Genomic DNA, 18,093 nt, shown 5'->3' on the forward strand with positions numbered 1-18,093 from the left:
ATCAATTACGCGCGTATTGTGATAGGATTAGCGGGAAAGATAGCACAATGATGTAATTTAAGTGTCATTTACAGCTGTTGAATACAGAGCTCGAGGACTTTTCAAAGGAATTGCCTAATTTGTTTTCCCTGCTTATTTACAATGCAATAAACCCAGGTGTTATTTAGAGTTATTTAGTCAGTCTGATTACTATATTAGTGTGGGATTATTCGTTGTTTATTTTTCACCTATATGGGGCAGTGGTGTGTTTCTTATTTATAATTTTTTTTTAATATAATTTGTATTATTTATATAATATAATATTTTTGTGTGGCTTAAAGTAAAAAAAAAAACGTCTAAGTGTATATATAATTATATATTTAATGTATTTTTTTTTACATTTTTATAATACTTTTTTTTTTATGCATGCAACCAACAAAAATAACATGTCTATCTATCTATCTATCTATCTATCTATCTATCTATCTATCTATCTATCTATCTATCTATCTATCTATCTAATAAATGGTCTATATTGCTGGGGTCTGCCTCTGGGGATTTGTTTTTGTGGGTGGGGGATTTAACACCCCTCTTCCCCCTCTCTCCCTCTGGTTTTAGTCCATTGTTGTGAACCTTCCCCTCAGAGTGCTGTTGTCTCCCACTGCCAGTGAGACTTTTGCTCTGCCTCAGAGTGTAAGCAGTGAGTTGTCAGATAGAGACTCTGCGGCTCTTCAGTTTTAAACTCATCTAAACTGTGTGGAGCGAATCATACAGGAACCCAAGCGAGAGAGAGAGAGAGCAAATCACATGCATGTGAAAAGACAGAAGGACGCTACAATGTGTTTGGTATTGGATGCTTTCCTTAACACAATCTAAGGCAGGAGGGTTTGTTGTTGTTGTTGTTTTGTTTTTTGCATTTTGAGAAGAAAAGGAAACACGGTCTAAAACCTCCGTGTCGTTCATTTCTGTGGATATATAGCGGGTTTTGGACTCGGGAGCGCTCACGAGCACAGCGCGAGACACGAAGCTCATCAAAGGAAAGCAGCACTGGACTTTGAATCTGAAGATTAGTAGTCTTCCCTTGTACTATCAGCCTATTGGTTTTATTTTTGATGGATTTACCAGTGTAACTCAGACTTTCTCAAAAGTTGCTTATTGGATTTCCAAGGATAAATAACTCTGGAACGGCGAGTAAAAAAGGACACATGAATGTCTCGAGGGCCAACATGATCCGAGGGCACTAAGAACTGCTGGTACCTGATCGAACCTAACACGCACCGTGCGAAGTACACCCGAAAATAGGTAGGCTACAATTATTAGGTAAAACTGGGGTCAGATTAGTTGTAGGCTATGAATATTATTTTTATTGTTATTTATTAAATAATAATTTGCTTCAGATGCATTAAACTGAAAATGAGACATTTTTCAGGGACTCAGTGATCAGTTTAAATTAAATATCCTAGTGTTTAGTCTGAATTTATCTTGCGCTTTATTTCTACGCATTTGACTAATTTAATATGAAAACACCATCTTATCATTTTATTCGTGAAGTAGGCTACACATTATTATTCATTAATATAGTTCAAATTTAGTTTCCATTCATAATTATGTATAGGCTATATTTTTTGTTTCTGGTCGGGTTTAGGTTTATTTGCGCTCAGAATGACTTTCATTAACTATACCAAGTGGTTTCACACTTGTAAATGGATTTATTTAGCTTAAGCAAACTCTCACTTCAGTGTGAAATTCTCGTATGTTTTGAGAACACGTGTCTCCACGTACCCGGAGAGCTTGACGTTTGGTCTTATTTATCTCTCATGCTGAGCAAAATAAGTATTTTACAAACATATTGGGAGTGAGTAAATACGTTGTAATCTCTTAATTGTAGGCTACATGAATTGTGGCTAAATTGAAAATATCTTAAATGTTTAAAATTTCTAAAGTAGCCCTGCTTTAAATGAATATCTAGGCAATATATATGGAAAATTATCTGTTGCAATCTTAGATGCAACAATTCATGGGTTTATATAGAAACGCCCATTAAAAGCACGTTGTACAGGTTCCATTCATAAACAACTGTCCTTAACTGCTGAGCATTGGTACCTGAGGGTTATTCGTGTCCATGAGGGATGCAGACAATGTCCAACAATGATGTAGGTGTGCAGTAGGACATTCATTTTCAAATGTGATTTGGTGGGCAGGGTTGGTATGTGCAATGCATTATGCATTTATGTCATTTTAAAGGTTCATCTTTCACAATAGTATCTGAATTGTAAATCAGCTCTGCTTTTTTCTCAGGTTTGTGACTACACTGAGATTGCTAATGCCTGGAGTCAGCATTTGAAGCTGACAAGCTGTCTCCCACACTTACAAACATTACCTCAGCAAGATGTTGAGCATCTTTAAGGTTTTCATTATCATCTGCTTAACGGAACTGGTGTTTTCAAGAAGCATAACATCCGGGGAAGTCCGGGCAAAAGGTATGGATTTAAATACACATTTTTTCTTTTGAAATTCATAATGCATCCATAATCTGACCCTCTGTAATGAATGGTTGGAATATATGATGAATTATTCAACATATGATAAATAGAGCTGAGCTGATTGTGAAGAATTTAAGTCCATGGGAAGTTGGAGAGGATGTAATCGTTTAGAGAGTAAAACAATCCCAGTATTTCCTTGAACCATAAACAGTGCTACCTGATCCTGCCAAAGCCCCGAGGCTCGGAAGTGTAAATTTGTCTGGCCCAGTGCCAGTAACAGGGGATTGTAGGATGCTAGGAGGGGTGGGAAAGATGGGTCTCCTATTTAATTGTACAAACACTGGGTTGTCTAGATTGTGTACCTGCCAGGAAGGTATCTGATTATCTCAAAGAGCTATTAAGACTTTCACAGAGTTGGATTCCAGAGTTTTTTGTGTGTGATAAAACCTCATGCATACAAATCAGAGGCTTGTTTTAAATCACAGTATTAGCCATAAGCTTTATGTGGCATTTTGTGTTGGGCTGTTGATATGCTTAGTCTGAGTGCACCGCTCTGAGTTCTAGAGAATGAAGGGAACAGATGTAGACCCTTGTGAAGACTGGGGCAAAGTGTTCGTTAAAAGGATCTTTCTCTGAACACTTGTGAGCTACATACAGTGCTAGGAAGGTGATAAAGGTTGAAAACCCTGTGGTGCAGCCCAAAAATGCCCCACTAAGTTCCTGCCAGGAGAAATTAAAGTCATTTGACAACTGTAATACTTTAATGGACAGAGCCACCTAGACAAGTGAGAAATGCAGAGCTAAAAGAACAAGAAGAGGCAGAAATGAATTTGTACCCCCCCCCCCCCCCCCCCCTGTTTAGGGGGGAAGTACAAATATGAACATTTCATAGTAATAATATGATTTATCTAGTCAAGTAATATAGTGCCTTGTTTTCAATTCAGAAATCACACTAGAGTCATTTGTGAATTTCAGAGGTTATAATAAACATTTTACTGTATGCAATTTTTTAAAAGGACCTTTATAAAATTTTAAAGTTTCAAAAAGGAAAGGTAGTTTTCCAGTAGTTAATTGCAGTGTACAACACTTCAGGATTGCAAATCACCCACTTATGATACCATTAAACCTAAAAATTTGTACTGCTTGGGCCTGAAATCTCAAAAAATTATATATGTCCATACAAAATATGTCTTTAAGATACATATTATTATGTAAAGTTTGCCATTTAAGCCATTCAGCCTATTTTTAGTGTGCGCATGTGTTTGTGTGTTTTATTTAGCTTGTCCTTTATTTTCCTGCTTACCATTCACACCCTCTTCAGGGTCAGATACCGGCCAGGCCCTAGTTTTATTCAGTGAAGTTCATTAGTGTATTGGTGGAAGAATGTTATGCTTCAGTGCTGGAGGTGACATTGCTTGGTTAGGGGGCGTTCTTCACTCAAACGCTCAAAATCACATTCACCTCCGGGCCACAAGGAACACTGCTGTGAAGTCAAAGTTAGGTCATTCTCAGCTGAGAACTGTGTTTCTGTTCTCTCTTTTGTTTGTGGCTTTGTTTGCCTGATTTGCTCCAAAACAGTGGTGATCTCTGTGAGAAAGGCTCTAGTTAGCAATTAGCGAGAAGTTATGTTAATTAGATGTGTTTATTAAATGTGGTTTATACTGCAGACTATTGACAGTAGTAGTTGTTCAAAACCTTCTTTTCTCCGTTCCGCCAGATATCCGAGTTTCACGACCAATTCTTATTCCTGGATTTCCTGAGAATGCTACTGTGTTGGTTGGAGGACATGTGAAGTTGGTGTGTAAACTCCACCAGCCAGCCTCAACACGTCTCCAGTGGTTCAAGAAGGACAGCAATCGCCTAGGGCCTGATGGATCACCAATTCTTACAGCGCTTACGGTGAGAAAGTGATTTGAAGATCCTCTATTATGCATGTTTTCTGTCTTCAGGAAAGAGGGAGTAATGTTACATTTGTTTCCCCCGCAGCCTCTTCTTGAGAACCTCTCCAAAGTCAACATTCTTCCTATAGTGAATGTCACCGTGGAAGATGCTGGGGAGTATGTATGCAAAGTGGAAAACTCAGTTGGTCAAATTACTCACTCTGCCTGGGTGGAAGTCTTATCAGGTAAGCCATATCGTCATCTAACCTTCTCATCATCAGGGTAGATCTTCCATCATTCTCTGACAGGTCAGCCAGGTCAGCCATTGGCGTTATATTGCCATGAAAACGGGTTTATGAGTATTTAGGAGGACAAAACTGACCACTAAAGTTGAAAGGTCACATCTAAGAAGTAAACTTGAGTTTAGTGTGATAATGTTGCCATTAGTAACTTTCTTTTTCATGTTTTGTCCTAGAAGTTTCTGAGGAGCCAACTGAGGAAACATCAGAGCAGCTACTCCTGGAGCTTGGAGATGTACTAAAACTCCGTTGTGATACAAATCGTCCTGGAACTGTCCAGTGGTTCAAGGGTGGTGTACGGGTGCAACACAATGCTCGTATCCAGATAAGGGCAGCAGTCATGGAGATTGCTGATGTCACCTTTGAAGATTCAGGAGTGTATGTGTGTATGCTACGTGGCACCAAAGAGGCTCTACGCAATTTCACTATCACAGTGGCAGGTAGGTTCTGCCACATGGTGACCTTTAAGCAGATTTGTAGTCTTCAATAATAACCCTTCTTTTGAATGTTCATGTAATAACTTGAACACTTACTGCTTCTTTGCAGATGCTGTAGGATCAGGAGATGACGATGAGGACAATGGTCTTGACGATGCTGGTCCTGAGACCGACAATTACCAGGTCTACATCTCCAGAGGTTAGTGTTCATTGCAAGTTCAGTTGCATTTCAGTTTTAGACTGATAGCTTGAAATGTACTATTGGTTTCTATGTTTTAGCACCATACTGGACTCACACTCAAAGGATGGAGAAGAAGCTCTATGCAGTCCCTGCTGGAAATACTGTCAAATTCCGCTGCCCTGCCACAGGGAGCCCTCTTCCCACTATTCGCTGGCTAAAGAATGGCAGAGAATTCAGAGGAGAGCACAGGATCGGAGGCATCAAGGTGGGAGATTATTTTTGTCTTTTGGAGACTTGCCAATATACTAAGTATCACTTCATGCTCACGTTTTACCATTTTCTGTTCATAGCTACGACATCAGCACTGGAGCCTGGTCATGGAAAGCGTGGTTCCATCAGACCGTGGGAACTACAGTTGTGTGGTGGAGAACAAATATGGGTCCATCGCTCACACCTACCTCTTGGACGTGTTGGGTAAGAGGGCTTCTGCTTGCCTGCTCTAGACAGCCGCCTGGCTCCACGAGGAGCCATCGCAGGCCTGCCATGCTTAGCAAATGTCAGAGGCAATAAGCATCAAATCAGTGAGATCCTGTACCAGCAGCTCAGTGGCGTCACATACCGAGACAAGCACCAAATGCACCTCAGAGAGAGCCACAGGGCACACTGCTACACCACAGGCACCAGGGTTCACTCAAGGCTGTACATGTCTATACAGATATTTAAGATCCGCACTGGAAGAGGGAAATAAATATCATCACAGCGGGAGAATGTGGGGTGGGGGCTGGCATCAGTCTGTGTGGTACGTGCCTGGAAGCGCTGTGGGTTGAGGCGTCCAGACCAGTTTTCTACCTGACCTGTGACAGACCTGTTTGTTAAGAGTCCGGCGTGGGGTCAACTGCTGTGTCCTAGCAGACAGGGGAGAGAACAGGGAATAAAGAGCCCATCAACTTCAAAGCAACCCAACACATGGGCCTGGTTCTAAAAATTCCTTAATGGAACTAATTAGTGAGCGTTGATCAGCTTTGGAAGTGCTGCTTGTCTATCCCTGTGCCCTATCTTTCATCAAATGCTCTTGAATGTCAACTTTCATAGGCAAAACTATTTTGTTGGATGTTGAGAACTTTTAAAAGAATGGTTAAATATCTTAGAGATATAGTGTAGAAAAGTAATGACCTTCCAATTTCTTCTTTCAGAACGCTCTCCACACAGGCCCATCCTTCAAGCTGGTTTACCCAAAAACACTACAGCTATAGTGGGTGGAGATGCCCAGTTCTTGTGTAAAGTCTACAGTGATGCCCAGCCTCACATCCAGTGGTTAAAGCACATAGAGATGAATGGCAGCCGTTATGGGCCTGATGGCATTCCTTACGTGAAGATTGTGAAGGTATTTAGCAAGTCATCCATTATACTTTTCCAAAGATGAAACAGATCTGTATGGAGCAAACCAGCATTAAAAAGTTCATTGTTTCTTCCAACTTTTCAGACAGGAAGCTTGAACATGTCAGAAGTTGAAGTCTTGTATCTTACCAATATCACAATGGAGGATGCAGGAGAATACACCTGCTTGGCGGGAAACTCTATTGGTTTCTCTCATCAGTCTGCTTGGCTTACGGTCTTATCAGGTAGGTTTGTATAGACACATTGATGACACAAATCCTAAAAATGGGTTGAGACTCAAAGGTACAAGTAATGAAAACTTGTCAATTCCACAGAGGAGGATGTGGCCAAGGAGATGGACCTTATGGAAGCCAAGTACACGGACATTATCATCTATGCCTCTGGTTTCCTGGCTCTGGTAATGGCCATTGTTATAGTGGTCCTCTGCCGTATGCAGGTTCATCCCAGTCGGGAGCCTTTTGATACTCTCCCAGTGCAGAAACTTTCCAAATTTCCTCTACGCAGACAGGTAAGATGACACTTCTGAACAAACCTCATGAAAATTCCCCAAGAACATGGTATTCTGGATTCTAATCCTGTATGTTTTGGACACTATCGCAGTATTCAGTGGAGTCCAATTCTTCTGGAAAATCAAGTGCGTCATTGATGCGGGTGGCTCGTCTTTCCTCCAGTTGTTCCCCAATGCTGGCTGGAGTTATGGAGTTTGAACTGCCTTATGACCCTGACTGGGAGTTTCCAAGAGAGAAGTGAGCAGTACCAGCAACCATAGTTGTAAAAAGTTTCCTGTTATATGATGGAAAAACTAAATATTTATTTGAATTCTTTTGTGCCAGTTTGACTTTAGGTAAACCACTTGGAGAGGGCTGCTTTGGTCAAGTGGTGAGAGCGGAGGCTTATGGGATAAACAAAGACAATCAAGATCGAGTAACAACTGTAGCTGTTAAAATGCTAAAAGGTACATTTGTGCTTTCAGCCATTGTATTGAAGTGTTGAGCATTTTTGAATTGCAGACTAAGAAGGATTTTTTGGTCATTTTCAGACGATGCAACTGACAAAGACCTGGCAGACCTTATATCTGAGATGGAGCTAATGAAGGTGATGGACAAGCACAAGAACATCATAAATGTTATTGGTGTTTGCACACAGGATGGTAAGTTAAACACTCTGGCATCTCATGGTTGCACAAATTCATTTGGCCATTTGACTTCATTTCGATGTATATTTCTGGCTCAGGTCCGTTGTATGTGCTGGTTGAATACGCATCTAAGGGTAGCCTACGGGAATATCTCAGAGCACGTCGACCTCCTGGCATGGACTACACCTTTGATGTGACCAAGGTTCCTGAAGAACAGCTCACCTTTAAAGACCTAGTTTCCTGTGCCTACCAAGTTGCAAGAGGCATGGAGTACCTGGCCTCCAAAAGAGTAAGTTGGCTCAATTAGCTTCTTTTTGAAAGCAGCCCCCCCCCCCCCCCCCCCCCCCCATCTTATCAACACATCCCTTTGTCTGACACGTGATGCCAAGCATTCCTTAGTGGAGTGGTGGTGTGTCATGTTTACCACTGTGTCCATCCTGTCTCTGTGGGCTTTGTCCTTTTTAGCACTGCCATAAATCTGTTAGCAAGCAGGCGCTTGGACCCGCCTGTGCACTGGATCGTATTACTAGCTTTTTGTGGCCTGCTAAGAATGCAGTCGTCTGAAACCCCTCCATTAAGGGCCACAAACCAGGGGCCATTTCTGTCCTCTTTTTCAGTCCTCAAATACCACTAACTATTTAAAATGAAAACCAAAATAAACTTAATGACATGCATTTACATCAGAAACCAGCTCTGTGTATTCCAAGTCTATTTAAAGTTAGGGTTGTTTAAACTTTTGCAAATGTTGCTCGCTATATGTTGATTCAGACAGCATTCCTCATATAGAAAGTAGTTTGTCATTTCTGTTGAGGTTTCATCTGGTTTGCGGGAACAAAACTCTAGCCTCACTGTTAACATGTTTATCTACTTACCAGAAGCGGAAAAGAGTCGCCAAAACATTGTTTGGGTCAATTCAACTAAACAGAAATCTCTTTTTTGTCTCCACAGTGCATTCACAGAGATTTAGCAGCAAGGAATGTTCTTGTGACAGAGGACAATGTGATGAAAATAGCAGATTTTGGTTTGGCAAGAGGAGTGCATCAGATTGACTACTACAAAAAAACCACTAATGTAAGTAACAATTCAATTCAAAACGTTCTTAGAACTGTAGCTAAATGTTTTTTGCTCTTTTGAAGACATCCCATATGTAAGCAGGGCTGTATGACCCTGTTTGTGCCCGTTTAATGCCTTTAATCCTTTTAAAGACAGATGTGTAATGTGTCCATGCTGATTGGCAGACAGCTTAATAGAAGATAATTAGGGAAAGGGGGGCGGGGATTAGCAAAGGAGTGGGCAGTCATATTTTTGTGGATCAAAAGGAAGTGGAGTTCTTTGACTCAGCTTGTGTGGCAGCTAACTGTCCCACTCACAGCCCTGTTGTTTCCAATTTCAGGGGCGTCTGCCAGTGAAATGGATGGCACCAGAAGCCTTGTTTGACAGAGTCTACACACACCAGAGTGACGTGTAAGTCTGGCTAATCATTGCAGCTATGCCAAAGAATCAGCTGAGCAGGGATCCCCCCGGCTGGAGCGTCGGCCCGTTCAGATTAACCAGAATGCACCAGTACAGTTTAATCCTGATGGTGGATGTTTTTAACGACTAAAATATATGGCCTGATGACTAAAAAATGTTCTCCACAAGAAGATTGAATTAGTATGGCTCAGGCTGATTACCTTACATGGTGCACTGACATTTTTGGTCTCTTGTTTCCACAGTTGGTCTTTTGGAGTTTTGATGTGGGAAATTTTCACATTGGGAGGATCACCATATCCTGGGATACCAGTAGAGGAGCTTTTTAAGCTGCTGAAGGAAGGTCATAGAATGGACAAACCTTCCAACTGCACCCATGAACTGTAAGCATCAATTAAACTCAAAAACATTTTAATGTCAGTCTTCAAGGTTATGTACTTACATTCAAATTGCTTTTATAGCTACATGAAGATGAGAGAGTGTTGGCATGCGATACCAACACAAAGACCAACATTCAAACAGCTTGTAGAAGAACTTGATAGGGTGTTGGTGTCCATTTCCGATGAGGTAAACAGCTATTTTGGTAACGGTTTGAGTCCTAGAGTGTTGTTTTATACCCAAACCTATAAACCATTTGTATTTTTACATTTTCAGTACCTGGATCTGTCTACCCCTTTCGAACAGTATTCCCCGTCTTGTGAGGACACCTCCAGCTCTTGCTCTTCAGACAATGATTCAGTGTTTACCCATGATGCTATGTCAACTGACCCATGCCTTATTGGCTACCAAGATGTGCGCTCTCAGATGGACCTGAAGACGACAATGCGATAGTCCTTTTTGGGCACAAACTTATGGACATTAGATCTTGCTTGGAAACACTTGTATGAAAAGCGGTACAAGGATTTTCACCTTTGTTGCTCTGCCTAAGAACATTATAACAATGCTTGGCACTATGAAACTTGGTGATTGGTAATTTTCACAGAGAAACACGACCGAGTCTGGTCATGAGCTTTTTTGTTTCAAATGTTTATTGAATGGGTGCTGCTGTGTTGGAGCAACATACAGGAGTGTTTTCAAACCAGATTTTTTTTTTTTTTTTAAGAGAACATTTATTTTGATATAAAAAGCAGATAGCATTGATAAATATAAATATCTCTCTATATAAAATTATTTTACTTTTTTTATTTAAAGAACTGTCTTGAATCTCAGGATCTTGCATGTTATAAATTGCTGTAGTGGCAGCAAAGTGCCTGATTTTTTATTTCCTGTGAATACCTTAAAATATTTTATGTACATATCATTACAGAAGACAATTACATTTTATAAATTATTCTAAATGATATAAAGTGAAGGTGTTACTTAGGTGAAGAAATTATGGAAATCTGTTCTGAAGCTATCCCTGAATGATTCTTCATTTCATCTACACATTTACAATAGCTATTGTTCGCTGCTCGTACCATTGTACACTGTCAAGGCTAAACCTCTGAGCACTCAACTTCCTGATGTTCTGTTATTTCATGCCTCAGCGTTTGGTAAGCATGGTTTGTCGTGGTCTTCTCCCCAACCATTCATCCCATTCAAACTGAGACATTGCGGACACCAGCATCGCTTCCATTGCCAGTACTGTACAGAAGAAAAGGACTCGACTGAATGTGAAATGCCTCGATATTGATTGATTTCAAATGGTGAATCCTCCATTGTTTGGATGTAACCTTTTAACCACCCCAGTTTGTTTGCGGGGTCCAGGCATAGGCCTAAGTGGACAATGGTCTCATGCAGCTGTAATGTGTGTGACTGCTGGCTAGGGTGATTGGGGGGCTGTCTAAGCCCTGTGTGCAAATGAGAAAGCCCCTTATTATGCTAATGGATCCAGCTGCCCATCTTTATCCTGCACTATCTTTTAATATACAAGTGCTAATGCTGGCCTTTCTAAACAAACTCAGCAATGTCCTTCAGGTAATGCAAAGCCTCATCCCACAAGCTGATAAGAAGCCAATGGCTTTTTTCAAGTGAATTTACCTTGTACTCTGCATTCTTAGCCAGGGACGCTCCTACAATTCCCTTTGGGCATATTCTGGATCAATTGGTGCGCATAATCCGAATGAGTATGCGAACTGATTTCCCCAATGTGAGCAGAACTGTTCAATTCGATTTATCACCAGAGCTCAATCTTCTTTTCAGGCAGCTACAGTGATGCATGACCTCTAAATAAGAAACAAACGCTGAAGCAGTCCATGACACCTCCAGAATTGTAAGAACACATTCTTTGTGTATGAAATTATAAACCACATGACATTCCATATGTGTATTCCTCATTGTAACAATCAAACAATGTTATTATAATTTTCCCCTCAAAAGAGTTATTTTAGAAATATTTAATTTATTTGTTTATTGTTCGTTTTATATTAAATAAAGTATAATTTAAAATACTGGCCCATATTGTCTGTGTGAATGTGATCAAATTGCAGAACATGTTTCAGATCAATGGTTTATTTCTATTTAACAAGGTAATGATTTGTTCTGTGGACATCAGATCAATGCACTATTTTGTGCTATATTTTTGTACTACATTGTAAACTGTACTATATTGTAAATTCGATCTTCAATCAGGCAGATTTACTTACTGATCACACCTCAGTCTCTCTCTCTAAATGTCTAGACGCATATCTACTGCATCACTGACTTATCTCTCATGTGTAACAATCCATTAAGAGACAAGCAGGACAACTCTCGCTGTAGTCCAAATGTGTCTGTCTCTCAGTGGAGACAATCTCAGCCAGCTGGTCTTGGTTAGATAAGAGTTTGTCCACCATGGAGTGGGAGTCTCTCATCTATGCATCTTTAGCCAAAGGGCAAAGGCCCAAACCAGCCTAGCAAATGCCATGGGCTGCATCAAGCTCTGGCTTCCTACTTAATTTTTTCATAATATAGGGTGACCAGATGTCTGTGATTTCTGGGGACAGTCCCCATTTTTTTTGGCTGGAGCTTTCCTTGGAAATGTCCCTGCCAAAATACATCAGAATTGTCCTTGTTTTTTTGTCAGCAATCCTTTAGAGACTTCAATAAATAAATAAAAAATTGTCACTGAATCATATTTGATGTTGAGGTTCAGTTGTCTTAGTGGGTTTTCAGTGTCTTTCAGTATAAGTTAGTATAGTATTTCAAAGACAATAAGAAATTATAAAATCACGTCAAATTTGCTGACGACACAACGGTGATAGGCCTGATCACCGACAACGATGAGACGGCCTACAGAGAGGAGGTGAGAACCCTGACTAAATGGTGTCAAGAGAACCACCTCTCACTCAACATCGACAAGACCAAGGAGCTGGTGGTGGATTTCAGGAGACAGAGCAGAGAACACACACCCATCACCATCGACATGACACCTGTGGAGCGAGTAAATAGCTTCAAATTCCTCGGTGTTCACATCACTGAGGATCTCACATGGTCCGCTCATACAGATGCAGTGCTGAAGAAGACACACCAACGCCTCTTCTTCCTGAGACGGCTGAGGAAGTTTGGAATGAGCCCCAGCATCCTCAGATCATTCTACACCTGCACTGTGGAGAGCATCCTGACAGGCTGCATCACCGCCTGGTTTGGAAACAGCACTGCTGGCAACCGCAAAGCTCTGCAAAGGGTCGTGCGAACTGCCCGTCACATTGTTGGAGGTGAGCTTCCCTCCCTCCAGGACATCTACACCAGGCGGTGTATAAAGAAAGCCCGGAGGATCATCAATGACTCCAGCCACCCGTCCCACAGACTGCTCTCTCTGCTGCCCTCAGGAAGACGTCTCCGCAGCATCCGATCCCGCACTAGCCGACTGAGGGATAGCTTTTTTCCTCAGGCTATCAGGCTAATGAACAGTAAAAACTAATACACCCTACAGCACACTCCCACTTTACAATATACCACGCACTGCACTTTAATTCCAATACAGTTCAAACTGGACTACCAGTACACTACTGCACTAATACAACAATCTTTTTGCCAGCACTGGATACCATCCAATGCACATCCATGACATTTGCACACCCGGTTTATATATAATCTGCTGCATCTTCGCATATTACTGTGTGTATATAACGTAGAATGTGTACTACATACTGTGTATAATGTGTATCGGTAACTGTATGTCTGTCTAATAGTACACTATGTGTACTGAGTATATGTATGTGTATATTACACATTGTCATCTGTATAAGTCTGTACGTATGTATGGTAATGTCTATATGTAAATTGTTTATATGTAAATTGTCCATATGTAAATTGTTTCTGCAGTGTCTGGAGCACGCTCTCAAGAATTTCACTCACGAAGGCACACGTGCTGTGGTGATGTGACAATAAAAGTGATTTGATTTGATTTGATTTGATTTGATAAAGATCGGTCAACAGTCATAATTAAATTACTTATTTTAAAAAAACACTCAAATGGTTGCATTTAACATAAATTTAAACTATAACATATTTTTATTTAATTGTAAATAACAAGCAGTTAAGTATCCAAAACATTAAATTAAGTATATTGTTTTATATTATTTCCATAGTAAGTTATGCCAGTGTACTTTTTTTTACAAGAGATATCAAAGTACTACATGTCTGTACTATCTTAATATGTATTTCTAAATGAAGCATATTCTTTTTGTGCACATGTAGCCCTGAAAAGTACATTATTATGTTACATAAAACATGGCATAATTTGTCAATCTTATTGTAACCCCTAGGGGCCCTTTGTAACCGCTCACAAGTTGATAACCAACAATCTAAATATTAGATGTCTACAAGCAGGCTATCCCAATAAAGGGAAATAAGAGGATAAAGAGGGACTGGAGTATTAAAAAAAACAATTTATTTTATTTCTCAAATTAGACATACACATGAAACAGACGTTAGGCCTCTGGACAAATTCAACAACGGGGGCAACAAAGTGCAAAATCAAGATGTTTAAATAACACAATAAAAATTCAGCAAAACTTAAACTCAGAATAAATAAGGCACATCACAAGTCACATGCACAAAAAGAACAAAAAAAATTACACTCAGTAAATCAGTGGCCACACAACAAAGTTGTTACCCCCCAAGATATTGTACCAACCCAATGGCCTAAAATACAAACATTACATACACAAAACATACAACCACACGCACAAGGGAGAGGCTGAGGGGCAACACAGTGGGCCTCCCTCCCACACCCACACTGAATACTAAAAACAAGGCACAGGAAAAACAGTGGTCAAGATGGCATATAACGACCCTCCTGCAAAGAAAACAATTACAATATCATACAAATAATTATACGGGTCAAATCAAAGCTATGCCTAATTTGTAGCCTGTGCATCAATGGGCTAAAAATTACTTCGTAAAAGGTATTCCCTTAAATATCAACAGTCGGAACAGGGCAAGGTGCTAAAGTAGCCTACATTACCAACCTGTATGAACGCAGACCACAGCGTCCAGCCAAGAGCTTGTTTGGCAATACTGTAGCGATCACTTTATTATGTCTGGTTTTTACTCGTACATTCCCAAGCCAAACTATAATACAGACATGGCAAATCAACATGACTATATGAACAAGCGTTCCGTGACGAAGATGTACACACGTGAGGGAGAAAGGAAGCCAGTGAACTTACATTCTCCGTACAACAATCAGCACTCGGCAAACTTGTAGTGGTCACACTCTGAACCAGTAACTACTATAAACAGAACACGAATCAATGAAGACTCATTACGGCCAGTGCCTAAAAAAAACTGAACGCTGCTTCTAAGTAAAAGCAGAAAACTTACATTTTCGTTGAACCACGCAGACACCATTCCTAGCCAATGAGGGCTCGTGAAGACAAGGAGCTGGATGTAACCACGGCACCGAATAACCGCACAAACACCAAGCCGAGCTACAAAACAATGCAATAGTCTGAATCAAATCAGATCCATGTTTTCACAAGGAGGCCAAAATACATTTAAGCATGAACTCACATCAACTCGTACAACAAATCAAGAGTCCAAGAAACCAAGAGTCTGTAGCACAACACTAATCAGAGAAACCGCCAGCTTGCTGGATTTAAAGGTGCAGCGCCAAACAGCCACCACCTGATTCAATCAAAAGGTGCAGCGCCAAACAGCCACCACCTGGTTCAATCAAGGCGCAATTCCCGCTGCCTACGTCCTACCCGCTACATTTACCCACCCTTGAATGTCACCGTCCCGGTGACTAGGGCAAGGGTCAAACCCAAGGCCTAAAAACAGTGCTATGGGAGGAAATAATTAGAGCACTCTCTACCGAGGCCACAGGTGATCTTCCAACAGTCGTGCATGGGAGGTTGTGAGGGTTGGGATGATGGCCTGCATTTGTTCTAGCAGTTCTCCTTGAAACGAGGGTATTGCCAGATGGTAATACTTCCCCTTCAACACCCAAGGAGTTACGTGTTACATATTGAGGTGTAGTCTGCCCCTGCTGTTCAAGAGCTGGAGGCTGCAACACTCCTAACTCAGTGGAAGTTGTTGATCCTCTTACAGGAGGTGCATCAATTGCCACCAATACTCCAGAATCATCACCTTCCTCCATACTGCCATCAACATCGTCCCCTATGGAGTTTGGCATGCTTACATTAAGCATCTCACCCCCAGATACAAGATGAGGTGAACCTGGGTCAGTTGGGAGGGGGCGCAGTTCTTTCCGGTTGATATTCTTCTCGGGACCTAACTGATCCCTTGGCCTAATTTTATAAAGTGTACCAACCTCATCAAGGCACCTCACAACCTCATACACCACACTTTCCCAATGATCACTAATCTTATGCCGTCCATGCGGGTGACTGCGACGATACACTAGTGTACCAGGGGGTAGGAGTGGCAAAGGAACCAAATGATTCTTTGCCCGTTGTCGAGCGGCTGACTCCAAATGGGCTCGGGCCTGGCCATAGATTGCAGAGAGATGCTCCTGGTGTTCTTGAACCCACTCAGCAGTAGTAGAATCTGATGGAATTTCGATTGTGCCCAACAAAGAATCAAGTGGCAGAGTGGGCTTACGCCCGAACATCAGTTCATACGGAGAAAACCCCGTAGACTGATGGACTGTGGTGTTATAAGCGAACAAAACCTGTGGCAGATGGTAAGGCCACCGTCTCTTCTTGTCAGGAGGTAGTGTACGAAGCAAGTCATGCAATGTGCGATTAAATCGCTCGCATTGTCCGTTGCCCTCTGGATGGTATGGGCTAGTGCGGGATTTACGAATTCCATACACTCTGCACAATTGTTGGAACAGCTCACCTTCAAAATTGCGCCCTTGATCGGTATGGATACGTAGTGGGACACCATAAGTGTAAAACCACTGCTCTGTCAAGACTCTAGCTACTGTTGACGACTTCTGGTCTGCCGTAGGGTATGCCTGCGCAAATTTAGAGAACACATCGGTTACAACCAAAATATTCTCTTTCCCATCACTAGATTTTTCCAATATAGAAAAATCAATAGCTACAATTTCTAGGGGCCTTGATGCCAACAGACTACCCATAAAGGTCCTCAGTTTTGGTTGAGTTGCCTTGGCCACCACACACCGCCGACATTCATGGCACCACCGGTCGACATCCTTCCGCATAAAGGGCCAATAGCATCGCTGGCGGACAAGACTAACTGTTCGTTCTACCCCCTGGTGACCATGATCATCATGCAAGGCTGTAAGCACTTCTGCCTGGAGAGCCTGAGGCAGCAGTAGCTGCAAGACCTCTTTAGTGCTGCCAGGGACATGCGTCTTCCTATATAGGACACCCTCATGGACTACTAGGTCTGCCCATTGACGGACAAGCTCCACAACAGCAGGGGGCTCGGTGGACCTCTCTGGGGCTGTAGGAGGAGTGCCCCTCTTCCAATATACAAGAAAGGCCTTCAAAACAGGATCCTCAGCCTGCAAAAGTTGGAGATTTGCCCTGGTTCTTGTAGGGCATGCATCTATGGCCTGTATTTCAACAGAAGGGGACATAAACACACTCTTAATTTCGGCTGGCACAGAGATCCCTGAGGCCATCTCCTCCATAGAGACTGGAATTGGTGGTGCCGACAAGCGGGATAGCGCATCCGCATTCTTGTTACATGCGCCAGGACGGTACTCTATGGTGAAATCAAAAAGAGCTAGTTGCGCAGCCCAACGTTGCTCTACGGCTCCTAACTTAGCTGTCCGCAAGTAACAGAGCGGGTTGTTATCGGTCAGAATGGTAAATTTGGTACCCAGCAGATAATCCCGAAACTTGTCTGTTACTGCCCACTTAAGTGCCAACAGTTCAAGTTTCATGGCTGAGTAATTATCCATGTTTCGTTCAGTTGGCCGCAAGCCCCTGCTTGCATAAGCGACTGGACGCCGAGGTCCTTCATCCTGCTCTTGAGATAAAACTGCACCAAGCCCCAGCCCACTAGCATCTACCTCGAGGACAAATGGTTTACTAAAGTCGGCGTAACCCAAAACTGGTGCGCTTATCAGTTTGTCCCTCAAAGTATTAAACGCTTGATCACAGCCCCAGTCCCAATGGTCCCGCAAAGTGGCATTACGCCCCATCCTATTCCTTTTAGGATGTGGCTGGAGCTTTGCCACCAATTTATGCAGAGGAGCCGCATACCTCGCAAACCCCTGCACAAAACGCCGATAATACGACGCAAACCCAAGGAATGACCGCAGCTCTGCAACTGTAGATGGGGTCCTCCATTCCCTAACTGCACTGATCTTGTCAGGGTCCGTAGAGACCCCAGAGGCCGAAACAACATGGCCCAAGAACTTTACTTCAGGCTGAAAAAAATGACACTTCTTTAATTTGAGTTTAAGACCATTCTCACGTAGACGA

At 41.9% G+C, this 18,093-nt stretch overlaps 1 protein-coding gene across 1 annotated transcript; it reads left to right on the forward strand.

The window, feature by feature from the left end:
• The first annotated feature begins 1,154 nt into the window (after positions 1-1,154).
• LOC306861921 (fibroblast growth factor receptor 4-like) lies at positions 1,155-11,690 on the forward strand. The gene is made up of 20 exons (XM_079404407.1): positions 1,155-1,281; positions 2,278-2,459; positions 4,180-4,361; positions 4,449-4,587; positions 4,818-5,081; positions 5,188-5,277; positions 5,358-5,524; positions 5,610-5,733; positions 6,453-6,643; positions 6,743-6,881; positions 6,972-7,165; positions 7,258-7,403; positions 7,491-7,612; positions 7,697-7,807; positions 7,891-8,081; positions 8,741-8,863; positions 9,186-9,256; positions 9,508-9,645; positions 9,724-9,829; positions 9,917-11,690. Exons 2-20 carry the CDS (start codon positions 2,369-2,371, stop codon positions 10,091-10,093), a joined length of 2,766 nt encoding a protein of 921 aa, XP_079260533.1. The 5' UTR covers positions 1,155-1,281; positions 2,278-2,368; the 3' UTR covers positions 10,094-11,690.
• Positions 11,691-18,093: the final 6,403 nt, after the last annotated feature.

This window comes from Barbus barbus, assembly GCF_936440315.1.
Source record: "Barbus barbus genome assembly, chromosome: 43".
NCBI lineage: Eukaryota > Metazoa > Chordata > Actinopteri > Cypriniformes > Cyprinidae > Barbus > Barbus barbus.

Coding starts and splice junctions, on each gene's coding strand:
- LOC306861921 (XM_079404407.1), top strand. CDS start 2,369: ATGTTGAGCATCTTTAAGGTTTTCATTATCATCTGCTTAACGGAACTG. Junction 4,362..4,448: donor CAATTCTTACAGCGCTTACG/GTGAGAAAGTGA, acceptor TTTCCCCCGCAG/CCTCTTCTTGAGAACCTCTC. Junction 7,613..7,696: donor AGCTGTTAAAATGCTAAAAG/GTACATTTGTGC, acceptor GGTCATTTTCAG/ACGATGCAACTGACAAAGAC.